We start from the raw sequence: 15795 nt of genomic DNA on the forward strand, positions 1-15795 counted from the left end.
CCTGACAGCGCCAACTCGCCACCGTCGCGTCGTGGTGGACGATAGCAGCTCGCCGGCGTCCCCGTGGCGTCCAGTCGCCAGCGTCGTTTTGGTGGTGGTCTGGATCTGGTGCCTTCGGCCTCGCATCGACGGAATTCGTCGCCGGCTTGAACTCAAAGGTCCAAGATTTTTGGAAGTTTGCCGCGGGAAGTGCAAATTAGTCATTGTCGGTCACGAAACGATGTCAACTTTGATAGTTTTTTTCCTCGTGGGTTAAGTGGATTCCCCGTGGGCTAATAGGGCTAGCGCACATAAAAAAAATCTATCTAATGAATCAATCTAAGTGCGATGAGAGCCCACTAAACCACCTGCAGATTGCGTGCTTCCAGACGGCTTTCCAAACCGGCCGATGACGGTGCACCCCGAGCCAATCTCCTCATACAACACGCGCGGACACAAAATCATAATCAATCTAGGGTTTCTTCCAGATCGAAAAGCATCACGTACGGTAGGCACGCCATGGCTGCCGACGAAGACCGGCCGCTGAAGGCCGCACGCGTAGACGAAAGGGGGAGCAGGGGCTGACGCCTGACCTGCCGGAAGACGTGCCGCCGCGTCTGTAGGGCCTGGCGCAAAGTGGTCGACGCCCACCGCCTCATGCGCGCCGACCTGCTCCCGCTCTCGTTCGCCGGCCTCTTCGTCCACTTCATGGAGCACAAGTATCCCGAATTCTTCGCCCGCCCCTCCTCCTCCTCCTCGGGAGATGCCATCAGCGGCGACCTCAGCTTCCTGCCCTCCACCGGCCCTCGCGCCGGCACTATATGGGAACACTCTGATGATTGGCATGGCTACAACATCGAGGATCACTGTAACGGGCTACTCTTGCTCAGCAAAAATTGTGTCGTTAACCCTGCCACCCGTCAGTGGAATGCTTTCCCGCCGTGCCCGGCCCAAGATTGTACTAGATGGAACATGTGGTACTCTAGTCATTTGGTCTATGATCCGATGATATCCCCACACTATGAGGTACTTATGATCCCATGTTTGCGTGACAACAACGATCGTATATGTGACGAAGACGAGGCAGACCTCTCCATGGAGGAATCCGAGTGGCCACCGTCTCCATGCAAGATGTATGTGTTCTCATCAAGGACTAGTTGTTGGGAGGACAAGTATTTCGTCCGAGAAGGCGGTGCGGCAAGGACCGTCGGCGAGATGCGGGTGGGTTGGCAGGAATTCAGCGAGGCTGCTGTCTATTTTCGAAGAGCACTTTATATGCACTGCGGGGCTGCTTTTCTTATGAGGTGCATGTTTACCAGCTTTGTTATTATATTATCTGATGTCTATCTTGGTGGTGGTTTGTTATTAAAACATTTATGGACAATGCATGATTTGATTATGCAGAATATCATTGTCAGATAATGCATACCGTGTAATTAAAACACCAATTGTTATGAAAGTGGACGGCTCTCTAGATATTAATATAGCAAAATCAAAAAAGGGGGTGTACCTTGTGGCATTTGAAGAAGATAAGTGTTTGCTTCGAGTTTGGATCCTTAATGAATCATGTGGTCAAATGGAGTGGATGTTGAAGGATGACATAGACCTTAATCCCGTGCTAGTACGCCACCGGTTCAACCAACGAGTCCGTGGACACTGGATCTTAGAAGATATTAACTACAACTGGTTTCGTTCTATTCGTTCTCTAAATGACTTCAAGGAAGCATCAACTGAACAGATATATGAATGGGATTCTGACAATGATGATGTTCAAGATTGTTATTACCATAATAAAGAGAGTCATGATGATAATAAGAGCTATGATATTCAGATACTCGGATTTCACCCCTATAGAGAGATTCTGTTCTTGAGTGAATCAAGCGAGACAGGAATCACAGGACTGGCATATCATTTAAATGGCTCGAAGATTGAAGTCTTAGGAAATATATGCCCAAAGGGTTATTCGTATTTCAACATGAATGATGACATACAATACTTCATGTCTTCTCCTTACACCCCATGTTGGACTGGAGAGTTCCCTCCGAAGAACTAGTTCAGCTCATGTACGGGCTTATGTGAGTTGATATCGATTTGAGCTACATACTCACCTTTAATTTATAAGGATAAGAATTTACAATTATATTTGTTTGTTTAATTACAATTGTTACTCCTACTATTGTACTATGTTTTATAGCTGGTGACTTCTTTGGAATTATGCACTCCTAGGTTAAGGTTCCCCAAAACTACCACATTTTAAAACGTGGCTCATACCTACCATAAAGTGTTTTATTCTTTTTGAAAACCCTGATGCCTGTGTGATTAAAATTTGATCGTTTTTATGACAGCCTGGGCCCGGACATCAGGTCCACGTGGCAACAATTATAGACGCCCACGATAAAAGAAAAGATATATATAGATGCCACTAGTCAAACAAATGTCCATTGAGATAGTCAATTGAGCAGCTTCCATGGCATGCACATACACATCCTTCCAGCATTGATAATTTAGTGATCATGACTCACGAGAGTGATCCATATAGACTCGTAGAATGGTACAAGACCTAGAATATATACTCCTTCAGTGATGGACCATGCCTCTTGGATCTTAGACATCCTCTGGCCACTTGGACGTGCCAATCACTCTAATGTAGTGTAATGGCCGTATGCATGACTTTGGTTTTTGTCTGCTGACTCAACCTAAATCTAATCTATAGTACTTCCTCTGTAAAAAAATATAAGGGTGTTTAGATAACTAAATTAGCGATGTAAACACTCTTATATTTCTTTACGGAGGGAGTACTTATATCTCTAGCTAGGCAACTTGCTTGGTAGGAGACCAGAGTGAAGAGAGTCAGCCTCCACGGAGCATGCATATATACACATACGTCGTCGTCCAGTAGCTTGCTAGCTGGGTTGGGTTTTGCTTGCTCCATTGACTTGCGTGGTAATGATCTTTGGCTCTTTCAGCTGAGTCAGCCTTGCTATGTAGCTGGGTCCATGCCGGCCGGCCATGGATGGCTCTGAGTAAACACGTCGCTCTCCACCATTGACGTATCTAGGCTTTCAAAGAAGATATAGTATGTTGTCCAACCGTAAGGGGCGTAAGACCAGATCCTAATTCACTTTGGGGAGCACCCTAACTAGATAGTGGAATGATCGGTCGATGTAGTCGACCCGGGTATGTGCCTACTGCTCCTTGTTGCCAACACGAAGCACTGGCAGTAGGCTGTGTGGACCGTGTGATGCAGAGACGCTAGGAGACCCCTCCCTTCAGAAGAAAAAACACTGTGATCAATGAGGTGACGACAAATGTTGTTATTTGTGCACACACGTACATATGCTCACCTATGAAAGATGTAGATCGAAGAACGGATTGATTAAAGTGCCACTACACCCAGTGGCGTAGCTAGGGGGTGGCTAGGATGGTCCATGGACCACCCTGAAATTTCCCCATAGCTTGTACTCCCTCCGTTCCTAAATATTTGTCTTTCTAGACATTTTAAATGACTACTACATACGGATGTATGTAAATATATTTTAGAGTGTAGATTCACTCATTTTGCTCCGTATGTAGTCACTTGTTAAAATGCCTAGAAAGACAAGTATTTAGGAACGGAGGGAGTATATAGTGTAGTAAAAAATATTTCTTTGAAAATAAATAAACTTATGTAAATATTTCTATTGATGGACCACCCTGATTTATCGGGCTGGCTACGCCACTGACTACACCACCTCCACTCATTCCCCAGACTGGACAGATTTCTATGTTTTTCTTTATCCTTGACCCTTCCTTTTTTTTCTATTCTTTTTTTCTATTCTTTATTGCTTTATTTTTTTCGTTCTTCTTTCTTTCTAAAATTCATGAATTTTTTTAATCCTTATGGTTTTAGTGTATGACCATGTTTCTACATGTCATGAACATTTTATAAACAAATCGCAGAAAAAATTTCACATTTTATAAAAAATGCGCAAATATTTTTTTTTACAATTTCAAGAGCATTTTTTAAAAGATTGCGCGAACATTTACATTTTCATCAATATTTTATTAAACATGTGAACATTTTTTTTGGCGTTATGAAAAATTGTTTGAAAATAGCACAGGTATTTCTTATATGTTATGACTATTTTTAAAAATTATGTGAACAAAGTTTTACATTACATGGTCTATAATGACATATTTTAAACATGTGAATACTTTTGAAATGTCATGAACAATTTTTTGAACATTACGGGTATATTTTTCAGATTATGCAAATAAACATTGATATTGGCATGAATATTTTTTGGATGTCATATACATATTTTCAAACATGTGAACAATTTTAAAATGTGTCACACATTTCTAATAATTTCTCAAATAATTATTTACACTTCATGAGCATTTTTCTTTAGTTAGTAAAACAAAAAAGTACAAATATAAGTTTTAAGAATATTTTTGAATGTATATAGAATGGAGAAAAAATGTTTCAAAGAAGAAAACCGAGCATGCTTTGTAGGAGAGAACTGTGGTGTGCTTTCCTGGAGATAATCCTGGCATGCTTCCTAGAGAAAAATGCGGTGCGCTTAACTTCATGCTTTTTGGGCCAGGCCCAATGTATTTCTTCATAAGCGAGGCGAGGGTCGCGCTCGCTAGAAGCGAGACATAACACTGCCCATCATTTCCTAATTGTAATGATAATGAAGAAAATGGGCCTACAATACTACTTTTACACGCGTGGATGCCATGGTTTTTTTATTTTCTTGTGCACAGTTCATAAGCAATGGTAAAAATTGGCGGGAAGAACCAAAACGCTTTTCTTATTTTTGCATTTGGAGCCAATGCTTACTTTGTTTTAAGCAGATTCGATTAAGTTAAAACTTTTAAATGGTTATAAGAAAGTACAAAGAGAATCCACAAATGTATTTGAACATGTAGATCGGAGCAGAGATAAAAAGACTTGGTGGTACATCTTGCAAGACAAAAGAAAGGGTACCTACCACCATCCTAAATAACATTAGAATTTGAATCAAAACTATGTCTTGCTAGATTATGCGCCACCTCTTGTTTGCCTCCCGCGAGCAGTGTTGGAAGGAAATTGCACCAATATGTCTAGCTCTTTGGAAACAATCAGCAAGGATCGCTGTGTATGGACTCTACAATTGCAATAGTACCAGTGCATGCCCTAATAAGCTTCATATAACCTGATTCGACGATCACTGAGGAACAGCCCAGACTTTACAAAAAACCCAGGCCTTTCTCTTCAAAGCAATGGCTTCTGTCAAGTAGATTCTGCGGTGACCAAGATCCACCTGCTACTGCTTCACCATGATCCTTCCGACCCTGTTGTGTTGAGTTTCGCCACAGGATACAAGCCCTTGGCTAAAAGTTTTTTATCACATGTGTTCATGATTATTTGATGTGACCGATCTTGTTGGTCTCATTTCATTTTTGTGCCACCGAATAGAAAAAGGTCTACTATGATGTGTCACTCTTTCCGACTTTCCCTCTTTTGTAGCCATGCAGGACCAGCATGATCCAACAAGCAGAGAATGATCCTTAGACTTGTACTCCCTCTGTCTCAAAATGTAAGACATTTTTGACACCATCTGGAAGATATACTCCATGTGATGGATTCACCATACATCTCTTGGATCTTAAGGTACCAGTCACTTAATGTTGCTGGCTAGGGGCTGAAGATTGGCATTAGCTAGCTAGATTTTGCTTACTCAATTTTGACTTGCTGCGTACTAATCGATCTCTTGTTTCTTTCATTCAGTTCAACTTGCCCCCGCCCTAGCTATAGCTTCTCGCGATACTGATCGATCTCCTGTAGGAAATTAAGTTGATGTATACTAGTGGTGGTGTTCAGTTTGCAACCGTGTACAAAGATCAATGATAGATGCAGGTAATTAAGAGGGAGGGGGGCTGCTTGTACTACGGTACGACAGCAATGTATATATGTATGGTCTTAATTCCACTAGCTACTAGTAAATGACGAGTATTACATGATTAATTGATTGATACAGAGGTTGATCGGCCGATCGATTTGGTCTGTATATTTTTCATTTTGGAAAATTAGTGTAATTGTTTCCCACGTGCGTGGAAACACAAATACACCATTCTTTCCTGTCCTAGAGCAGACTAGTCATATTTACGTGTTGGAATTTTTGTTGAATATATTTAGGTGTAAAAGTTAAAATTGAATTTCAGGTCTCTGGTTGGGATTAAACTGATGTTTGAGTCGAATGCATTTAGTTAAGGGAACCCTAGGTCGAGTGCCTTTGAACAGGAGATGGCAGGGTTTGGTTTGGTGGGAGAAGTAGTGGAAACATATTGTGCTAGCTCATCAATCCATCTCATAGTGCAATGATCGATGTGGTTGTGGGCATCTTTGATTCACATATATCTACAAAAATGCTCATTTGAATACAAGACTTCGGTTGCTTTGACGGCGTCATGGAAAAAGAAAACGAAGGAGTCCTTTAATGAGGTTTGAGTGTATGCAAAATTTCCTATAAAAATGATATGCAAAGGAATAATTAGAACAACTTCCTAATGATTTCAGTCTTTTAAAATTCTTTTGAATCGAATAGGCCCTGCATCTTGGTACGTGCAGATGTTGCTCCTTGAGTCCTTGTTGATAACACGTTCTGATTGGGCGATCGACGATCGAGGTGATTTGGACAAATGAAAAATGCAGGCGCACAATGTCCACTCACCCCATCTGATAATGATAAGGGACCGGGAAAAGCTGGACATGTGGTGATGCATGCTCGATCTGGCCGGCCGGCCGGTTCCAGAAACTGCCTCCTGCACGCCTAGGTGTAAAATCCTGGTACTATCTATGCACTGTGCTTACCTACTACGTACAGGCAGACAAGCATGCTGTTCCAACTCCAGGCAAGGCATGGAGCAATCCAATCCAATCCAATCTGAACATACAGGAGTGGCAGTCACTGTACGCATACTCTAGTGGCAGTCTGAATTAATAGTGGCCACAGCAGCATCAAGCAAGCAAGCAAGCTGTAGTACGTACGTTCGAATAGTCGTCGATCGATTAGAGAGCATTCCCTTGTTAGAATCCGAAGCAAAATGAAGCTCTCACGTTCGTTTGGATTCTGAACCGTTGGATCGAGCTCCCTGACGTGTAATGGCCGTCGGATCGTGGGTTCGGCTCACGCGAGACGTCTGATATTTACCAGATCATCGTGAGCCGTTAGATAAAATTCGCGCGACTGTAGGCTTGCCACCGCGTGTAAAACTAGATGGCTGCGGAGGGCATTTTCGTCATTTTCCATGGTTGGAAAAATACCCAATCGCCACATGGGTGTGACCTAGCCGTCGCTCCTCCACATTCGCTCGTCCCACCTCCTCCTCTCCCTCTCTCGATCTCCTCTGCCTCGCACGCCGCCACCGCTCGCCCTCGCGCCGCTGCCGCCTCCGCTTGCCCTCGCGCCGCCTCTTTGTTCCCGACTTCCCTAACCCTAGCCCCTTTCTACGCCGCCGCCGCCCGTTCCCTCTCCTTCCCCTGCCGTCGCGTCGCTGCCTTCGCCGATTCGCCCTCCCCTCCTTCTCCCCCTGCATAGCGGCAGGTCGAGGTGGTCGTGGCCGACCGCGCACTCGCCGGCGCTGCCCGTGAGTGCTCCATCGGCGACTTCCACCTTCTCCCTCTCCCTCCCCCTACCGCCGGTCTCTTCCTTGGTGGCGGCCAGATCTACCATGGCTACGGCCACGGACACGAACGGGGCTTCTGAATCCGCGCCGCCGTCTAGCTGGGTCCCGACGGTCGCCTCCTTCTCCACAACCGGCGCCACACTCTTCGGTGGATCGATCCGGCACCAGGAACCGTGAACACCAGGCCCTTCTACCCCGCCGCCTCCTCGTGAGATCCCGACCATGGTGAGCTCCCCCGCCCTCCCCTCCCACCTCTGCTCCTCCTCCCAAGATCCTAGGTAAAAAAATACATGTAAGATGATTATCTTGAAGTAGGGATCTGTTTTTATTCATGCACTAGGAACTAAAGTATTCACTAGATTCAATTTCCATGCCCCTAATAAGGACAATATTTTCCTTGCTAAAAGGACAATATCTCATTGCACTATTACTTCCTTGCTTAGTTGATTCATAACACAACACATAATACAGAGGAACCTCTTACTTTTAGGGTTAAGCCCGTTGCATTTGTTCATTCAGAGGAGGCAGCTGATAGGTAGGGATTCAGAGGAAGCAATTGATAGAGATGCCGGTCTTCTCTTTCAGTTCTAGGTTTTTGTGTTTCCATTGATTTTGTGTTGAATTTATCATTGCAGGTCCGTTGTGGATGTTGTTTGTTCTGTTTGTTGAGGCTTTGGTCGGCCCGCTGTCTGCTGCCGTGTCGAGAGGTTGCAAGGTTCCTGGTTGGTGAGCTCTTCCTTTCCTTCCTGTCTAGCAGAGCGAATATATGTAGATTACTTGTTGTTATGTGCGGCTCTAGTAGCTTTTTGGATGTATTGGCTGCTCAAATCTGGTTACTTTTTTTGGATGCATTGGCTGCTCCATCCTGGATCTGGTCGGGTTCCTTTGGATGGATTAGGTGCTCGGGTCTGCTTGGACCCCTGGTATTTGTTGTTGCTTTGTGGGAGACTCGGCCTCGTGCATATTTTCGTGGCAGATTTTTTTTTGCCTTTCTTAATTTGGTGGTTGGATGCATTAGGTGCTTGGATATGATTAAATTACTTGTTGTTATGTGCGGCTCCAGTAGCTTTTTGGATGTATTGGCGGCTCAAATCTGGTTATTTTTTTGGATGCATTGGCTGCTCCATCCTGGATCTGGTCGGGTTCCTTTGGATGGATTAGGTGCCCGGGTCTGCTTGGATCCCTGGTATTTGTTGTTGCTTTGCAGGAGACTCGGCCTCGTGCATATTTTCGTGGCAGATTTTTGTTGCCTTTCTTAATTTGGTGGTTGGATGCATTATGTGCTTGGATATGATTAGATTCCTAGGAGTTTTTTGTTGCGGTCTGCCTAGATTCCTAGGTTTTTGTTGCCTTTTTTATTTTGTCTGGTACCTGATTTGTCCTTATCTGGCAGCGCGGAAATGATCCATGATCTGGTGGCGGGAAGCGGCTCCATATTGGTGATTGGACCTCCTGGTGTAGGCAAGACTACTCTGATCAGGTACACATCACCTACACCCCAGTTCTTTGCTCAGTGGTGTTAGTCATTATGTAAGTCGAGTGCATGTTACTTGTATATAATTCATCAACATGGCTTAGAAGACCAAAGATAAATCGTCGGGTTTCTGTGAGCACTTTGCAAAGCATCTTGGATTCTGCCACCGCCATGGTCTTGGATTTGGAGCTAGATTAGTGATGCCTCACCAATCTGGATGCTACCGCCGAGCCTGAGGATTTGGGCCTTATTGGACCACTCTGATGCCAGTTTAGATGTTTTTGATTATTTGCCCCTTATCGGACTACTCGAGTGGGTTCAGCCTCAAGGTTTGTTCCCTCTTATCCAGTCTTCGCTTCTAGCTGTATATCTGTTTTGACCTGACATGATTTAGAAGAGGAAATGGAAAATATGAGTGGGTTTGGTTAGGAGTGATATGATGCTTACATGATTGTATAAATAGATTTTTGCTGACCTCCAGTGCGCGTGGGTTATTGCATATCTAACGTCCTCTTAATTTTATACGCCTTGGTGGCGTTCAGTTGTTTATCTAACTCTTTATATGTTTATTTGGTCAATACTTGCTTCATTGGAGCCATTTTGTTTTTGTTCTGTATGGTGCCACCTCTGAATTATTATGCATTCGCTCACAAGAAAAGCAGTAAGGACTAGAAAGTTGCATTGTTATTCCTTTTCCTTGGTTCAGACTGTAGTGTCAGGTTCAGAGATGGTTGCAGCAAGGTCAAGTTCCTTTTTTACGGCACATGGATGTTCTGAATATGTTCTACCAAAACATTTTCTAACTAACATATTGATTTCATATTGTTGTTTTCTGTGACCTTTGATGGAAGGATCTGCTCATGTATTTTTCCTGTGTATATCTTGGTGCTAAAAAATGCATTTCTGCTAAATAGTAATTCTTAAATAATTGTTTCTGATAAACAACGATGCCTTTCTTACACAGGTTGTTTGATGCACTCGTGCTCGTTGGCCAGGCGGTGCAAGGCGCAACTCCGACGCGGTTCCTCGCCGGTTGGCCGGCGTTCAGGCGCAACCCCGGCGCGCACTGAGTACTGCCTCGGCTACAACCTGCCTCGGTGAGGTCCATCTTCCTCCTGCTCCTCTACTTCGGCTACTGTATGGGACATGGCCATGGCTATATTGATGTGCTGCTCGTCTGGTTGATTCTCTATGCCCTACTCATGCATCGGTTCCTACTTGAGCTCTGTAATTGTGGATCCATGCCATTTTATGGTTTCCAGGCTGCTGTTCATGTTTAGTTGCTATCATAGGAGCTCATGTGATGCTCTGGTTTACATGTGGATGCCCTGGTCCTATAGCTATGCTCCTGGATTTGCTAGATTGATCAGTGGCGTTCGTGCTAGGGCGATGATGATTAATCGTGGCTGAAATAAGTGTGCCTTTGAGCAATCGTGGCACCTATGCGTATCAGGTTGGATCATCCCTCTTGTCTCTAGAATCCTTTTTGATCATGTGATACTTGTTGTTGTCCTTGGATGGTCATTCTTGTTGTGTGATAACCAGGGCAGCTCCACTGTATAAACAGATTGATCTGGTGACAAGAGATGACAGGGGTAGGTTATATGATCGAGGAAAGGTGAATCTGAGCCCACTATGCAATGAACCCTGAATCCTCAGAGCTCAAGAAACGGAGGGAGCACCGGACGCTCTCATTGTTTAGCATCCCCTTGTTAGAGTCTGAAACAAAATGAAGCTCTCACGTTCGTTTGGATTCTGGACCGTTGGATCGAGCTCCCTGACGCGTAATGGCCGTCGGATCGCGGGTTCGGCTCACGCGAGACGTCCGATATTTACCAGATCGTCGTGAGCCGTTAGATAAAATTCCCGCGACTGTAGGCTTGCCACCGCGTGTAAAACTAGATGGCTGCGGAGGGAATTTTCGTCATTTCCCATGGTTGGAAAAATATCCAATCGCCACATGGGTGTGACCTAGCCGCCGCTCCTCCACATTCGCTGGTCCCACCTCCTCTCCCTCTCTCGATCTCCTCTGCCTCGCACGCCGCCACCGCTCGCCCTCGCGCCGCTGCCGCCTCCACTTGCCCTCGCGCCGCCTCTTTGCTCCCGACTTCCCTAACCCTAGCCCCTTTCTACGCCGCCATAGGTTATATGATGTTGCTTATTTATTCTCAAGTGGTGTTCGTGCTTGGGCAATGATGATTACCTTGGCTGGAAATAGTGTACATTTGAGCAATCGAGGCACCTGTGGGTATCAAGTTGGATCCTCCCTCTTGTCTCTAGAATCCTTTTTGATCCTGTGATACTTGTTGTTGTCCTTGGATGGTCATTCTTGTTGTGTGATAACCAGGGCATCTCCACTGTATAAACAGATTGATCTGGTGACAAGAGATGACGAGGGTAGGTTATATGATCGAGGAAAGGTGAATCTGAGCCCACTATGCAATGAACCCTGAATCCTCATAGCTCAAGAAACGGAGGGAGCACCGGACGCTCTCAGAGTTTAGCGACTCTCAGCCGTCTGATCGGTTTTCTGATGTGTTTCCGGCCGTCGGATCTCGGGTTCGGCTCACGTGAGACATCGAATATTTACTAGATCGTCATGAGCCGTTAGATAAAATTCCAATTGCAACAACGCACGACTGTAGGCTTTCCACCACGTGTAAAACTAGATAGCTGCGGAGGGCATTTTTGTCATTTCCCATGGTTGGAAAAATATCCAATCTCCACATAGGTGTGACCTAGCCGTCGCTCCTTCACATTCGCTCGTCCCACCTCCTCCTCTCTCTTTCTCGATCTCCTCTGCCTCGCATGCCACCACCGCTCGCCCTCGCGCCGCCGCCTCCGCTTGCCCTCGCGCCGCCTCTTTGCTCCCCACTTTCCCTAACCCTAGCCCCTTTCTACGCCGTCGTAGGTTATATGATGTTGCTTATTTATTCTCAAGTGGTGTTCGTGCTTGGGCAATGATGATTACCTTGGCTGGAAATAGTGTGCCTTTGAGCAATCGAGGCACCTGTGGGTATCAAGTTGGATCCTCCCTCTTATCTCTAGAATCCTTTTTGATCATGTGATACTTGTTGTTGTCCTTGGATGGTCATTCTTGTTGAGTGATAACCAATGCAGCTCTACTGTATAAACAGATTGATCTGGTGATAAGAGATGATGTTGGTAGGTTATATGATCGAGGAAAGGCGAATCTGAGCCCACTATGCATTGAACCCTGATCATTTTTATTTGTATTTAAAGTTGTTACATATTTTGTGTTACTGTCTTGACGCGAGGGTGTCGGGTCCAAACATTTTACTGTCCAGGGTTTAGCTTGTACTGTCGTTTCTGAAAGACAGTAACACAAGAAGGTCTTATCCGACTCCATAATTTTACTGTATGAGACAGCCTGTATAATTTTCAGTTTGCAGAGCTCTGTGGTGCCCTGTTTTTCTGTTGTTCTATTTTTCTGTTGCTGCTCAGATCCATGTTGTCTTGAATTGTAAAGTACAACTACAAGTCCAAACCTGGACATTTTTAGAACCTGAACATTTTCAGTTAGTGGCTCAAAACTGCTCCACTAGAGTAGACATTTAACTTAATCAATTTACCATCTAGACAAATACTCCTATTAATTCCATCTGAGGAGTAGACATTTAACATAAGGTAGCCCCATTTTAATTTAAATGTAGTTGACGATGGCTGGCGACGTACGCTGGAGGGTTCGCTTCGCGGCGGATCTGGCGACCGCTCGTCACGTCACGCTCGACGACGGCGAGCTCTGGCTGCGCAGGGAGGCGCTCCGGATCGTGTTGCTCGATACTAAGGGGTACACGGTGGATGCACGATACCTACGCCCTGGTGAGTGGATCGATATCGGGGACATCGTCGCCTTTCCCTGCCACTTTGTTAGGGTTCATGACAGATCTCCGGCGAACGGAGGAATCTCCGGCGGGGATGCACTGCCACGTGGTTCACCGCGTGGGCTCGCGATGCACGGGAGCGTTCGTGCGGATAGGGACATGCACCGCCGAGCGTCACGTGTGACAGATGGACCAGGGGTTCTGGGGCGCGGACCGGTCCGCCATGGGACGGATGCGCGACACGTAGGCGAGGGGAGATCCAACCGCCATGAGAGCGATGGAGCTAGGGTTTCCGGGGGCACCGCGGGTATAAATATTGCGGCTGCTACTCCTTCCCCCATTTTGGATCTCGACGAGGGGCTCGCCCACTTCTGGAGCGCTTCGCCTCTCGCCAGATCTAGGGTTCGTCCTAGCTTTTCTTGGTGGGAGGGCAAAATCCATGGCGATCTGCGTTCTTTTGCCCAAGTAGTTGCCTCTCAATCCCCCACAAATCCCCTTGCTAGATCCAAAGAGAAGCCACCTACGAGTTCTTCCGCGAATCCTGCTGCTAGATCCAAAGAGAAGCCACCTGTTGAGATGAGAGGGGACGGATTTGGTGCGCGCCGCCATGGGCGCGGCGCTGGGCATTTCGACCATGGCCGTGGCCGCGGCTTCGATTCTCACGTCTGGAAGCGCAAGACGGAGATGGGAAGCTCCTCCACCACCAACGACAAGTGGGATGAGGCGGCCGGCGCCCTGCAGGCGAACCGAACCCGGCAATCCAGATGGGATGGGGATGGTGGCGACCCGCAGGAGTCTCAGGTGCCGGCGACGACAGATGGGCAGCAGACACCTCCTCCCCACCGCCAGGAGCTGCGTGGTGGTGATGCCGGAAGCGACAAGGCTCACCACGCCTTCAAGAAGAACACTGCCACTGCTGCTAATCGCGAGTACTCCTCCTCTGGTACTATCGTTCCTCCTTGTGATGCTTGTCAGATCTGCCATCTTCCTGGGCATTTCACTGTTAGGTGTCCTCAGGCTCTTTGTGATAGATGTAAAAAGAGAGGTCACCTGTCCTTTGTCTGCAATGAGTTCTTTCCTTGGGATTACACACCTGTGATGTGTGCTTTTCAAACTAAGGGTCAGGGCTTCTTTTACATTCCTGATTACAGCGTGGATAGGCAGAGTAGGGATAACATTTTCAACATTGTTGTTACCATTACTGATGGCTCTGCTCAGACCAAAGATATTGAACATGAGTTGAGTGTTTACGTTGGCCAGGGATGGCGATGCTCTGCTAGATTCTTTGCTCCACAAAAGATTGTCATGAGAATGCGAACCCTAGAGAGGTTGACAGAGCTCTTTTTGTTGAAAATATTAAACTGAAAAAGTGTGGGGTCAGTGTCAAGTTTTCTCCTTGGTCTGAGGAATTGATTCTGAGGGACTGTTAGAGATTGCTTGGGTTAAGATCGGAAAAATTCCACCTAACAAGAGATGTGATAAAACTGTAGCTTATGTGGGAGGCCTTGTTGGAATTACTCTGGAAGTTGATATGTCTACCATAAACCGCCCATCCTCTGTCAGAGCTAAAATCGGTTGTAGATCGATAGCTCAACTCCCTGCCACTGCTGAAGGGGTGCTTGCAGGACGTTTCTACAGGTTTACATATGAGGTTGAGGAGGTTTTGGTTAAAAATCCTGTGGACACAGAAACCATTGATCCTATTCCTGATGAAAGGACCAAGCCAGACCAGACCCCCAAGAGAAAACGTACTGAACAAGAAAAAGGGATGCCGCAGCCTGAGTCTGCTGGGCATGGCAATACTGGGGGCTCTTACCGTGGTGGCAAGGCCTGTCGCCTGCTATACGATGATAAGGAGGGATCTCCCTCTACTGAAAGTGATGGGGACAATTCCCTGCGCATTGAAACATTATAGAGAGAAATTGAGGAGAAAATGAAGGATGGCAAGGGAGATTCCTCCAACTGGATTGTCCCCAGGAATCCTGTTGTCATGGAGAAAACTGCTCAAGTCATTCAGGTGAAGAGAGCCATACATAATAATTTTGCTTAGCCCCGTCAGGCTGCTTCTAACCATTCTCAGATTGTGGAGGTAACTGGTGAGGTGGACCCTGGGATCAAGACTTCGTGCAGCTATGTGGTACAACTCCCGTCCCCTGAAAACACTGAAGAGATCATTCTCACTCCTCCACTAGCAACTGAAGCCCCGCTGAGATTCAGCAAGCGTAACCTTTCTGGAATGCAGGACAAGGTGGAGGATAAGGCCAAAAAATGGCTAGTAAGAGGAATCTGGAAGGTAATAATATTCCTACCTCCAAAAATTCATTTGATGTGCTTTTTGATTATGAGTTAATTAGTAGAGCTCATAAGATAGGGGTAGAAATACCCAATGATGATTTCGTTGTTGTTGACATTATTAGAGAGCTTGAGTGCGCCCAAAAAGAATTAGATGATAAAAAAAGATAATAATGATGATAAAGAGCAGGATAACATGATTGTGACAAATGGCTTAGGCAGGAATACCCCTGTGATATTAGAGTGGCTAGACCAGGAAGAGCATATTTTTGAGCGTATTTCTTCTGTGAAACCTAAGAAGAAAAAACATAATAAATCCAATATCAAAATTTCTAGGCCTGTGACTAGGAGTCAGAAAAGAAACAACACTGAGAAAGAATTGTTATGTAACCCTGCCCCGTCTCCTGGTAGGGTTACTAGAGCCAAATTCCACAAAAAACGTTCCAAATGAGAGGCCTCATTTGGAACTGTCGAGGGGTAGGCAAGAAAGGGATGGCCACCTGCCTCTCAGACATGATTACTGACCATTCCCTTGACTTTCTGGGTCTACAA

General features: G+C 45.8%; 1 protein-coding gene and 1 pseudogene across 1 annotated transcript; one reads left to right on the forward strand and one right to left on the reverse strand.

Annotated features, from left to right (window-relative positions):
• The first annotated feature begins 600 nt into the window (after positions 1 to 600).
• On the forward strand, positions 601 to 2166 carry LOC147967371 (uncharacterized). The gene is made up of 2 exons (XM_087522461.1): positions 601 to 1283; positions 1384 to 2166. Exons 1-2 carry the CDS (start codon positions 637 to 639, stop codon positions 2030 to 2032), a joined length of 1296 nt encoding a protein of 431 aa, XP_087378587.1. The 5' UTR covers positions 601 to 636; the 3' UTR covers positions 2033 to 2166.
• A 10599-nt stretch (positions 2167 to 12765) lies between these two features.
• LOC147967372 (uncharacterized) lies at positions 12766 to 13935 on the reverse strand (annotated as a pseudogene).
• Positions 13936 to 15795: the final 1860 nt, after the last annotated feature.

Source organism: Triticum urartu, chromosome 5A (genome assembly GCF_056163025.1).
Source record: "Triticum urartu cultivar PI428250 chromosome 5A, HENAU_Tu73, whole genome shotgun sequence".
NCBI lineage: Eukaryota > Viridiplantae > Streptophyta > Magnoliopsida > Poales > Poaceae > Triticum > Triticum urartu.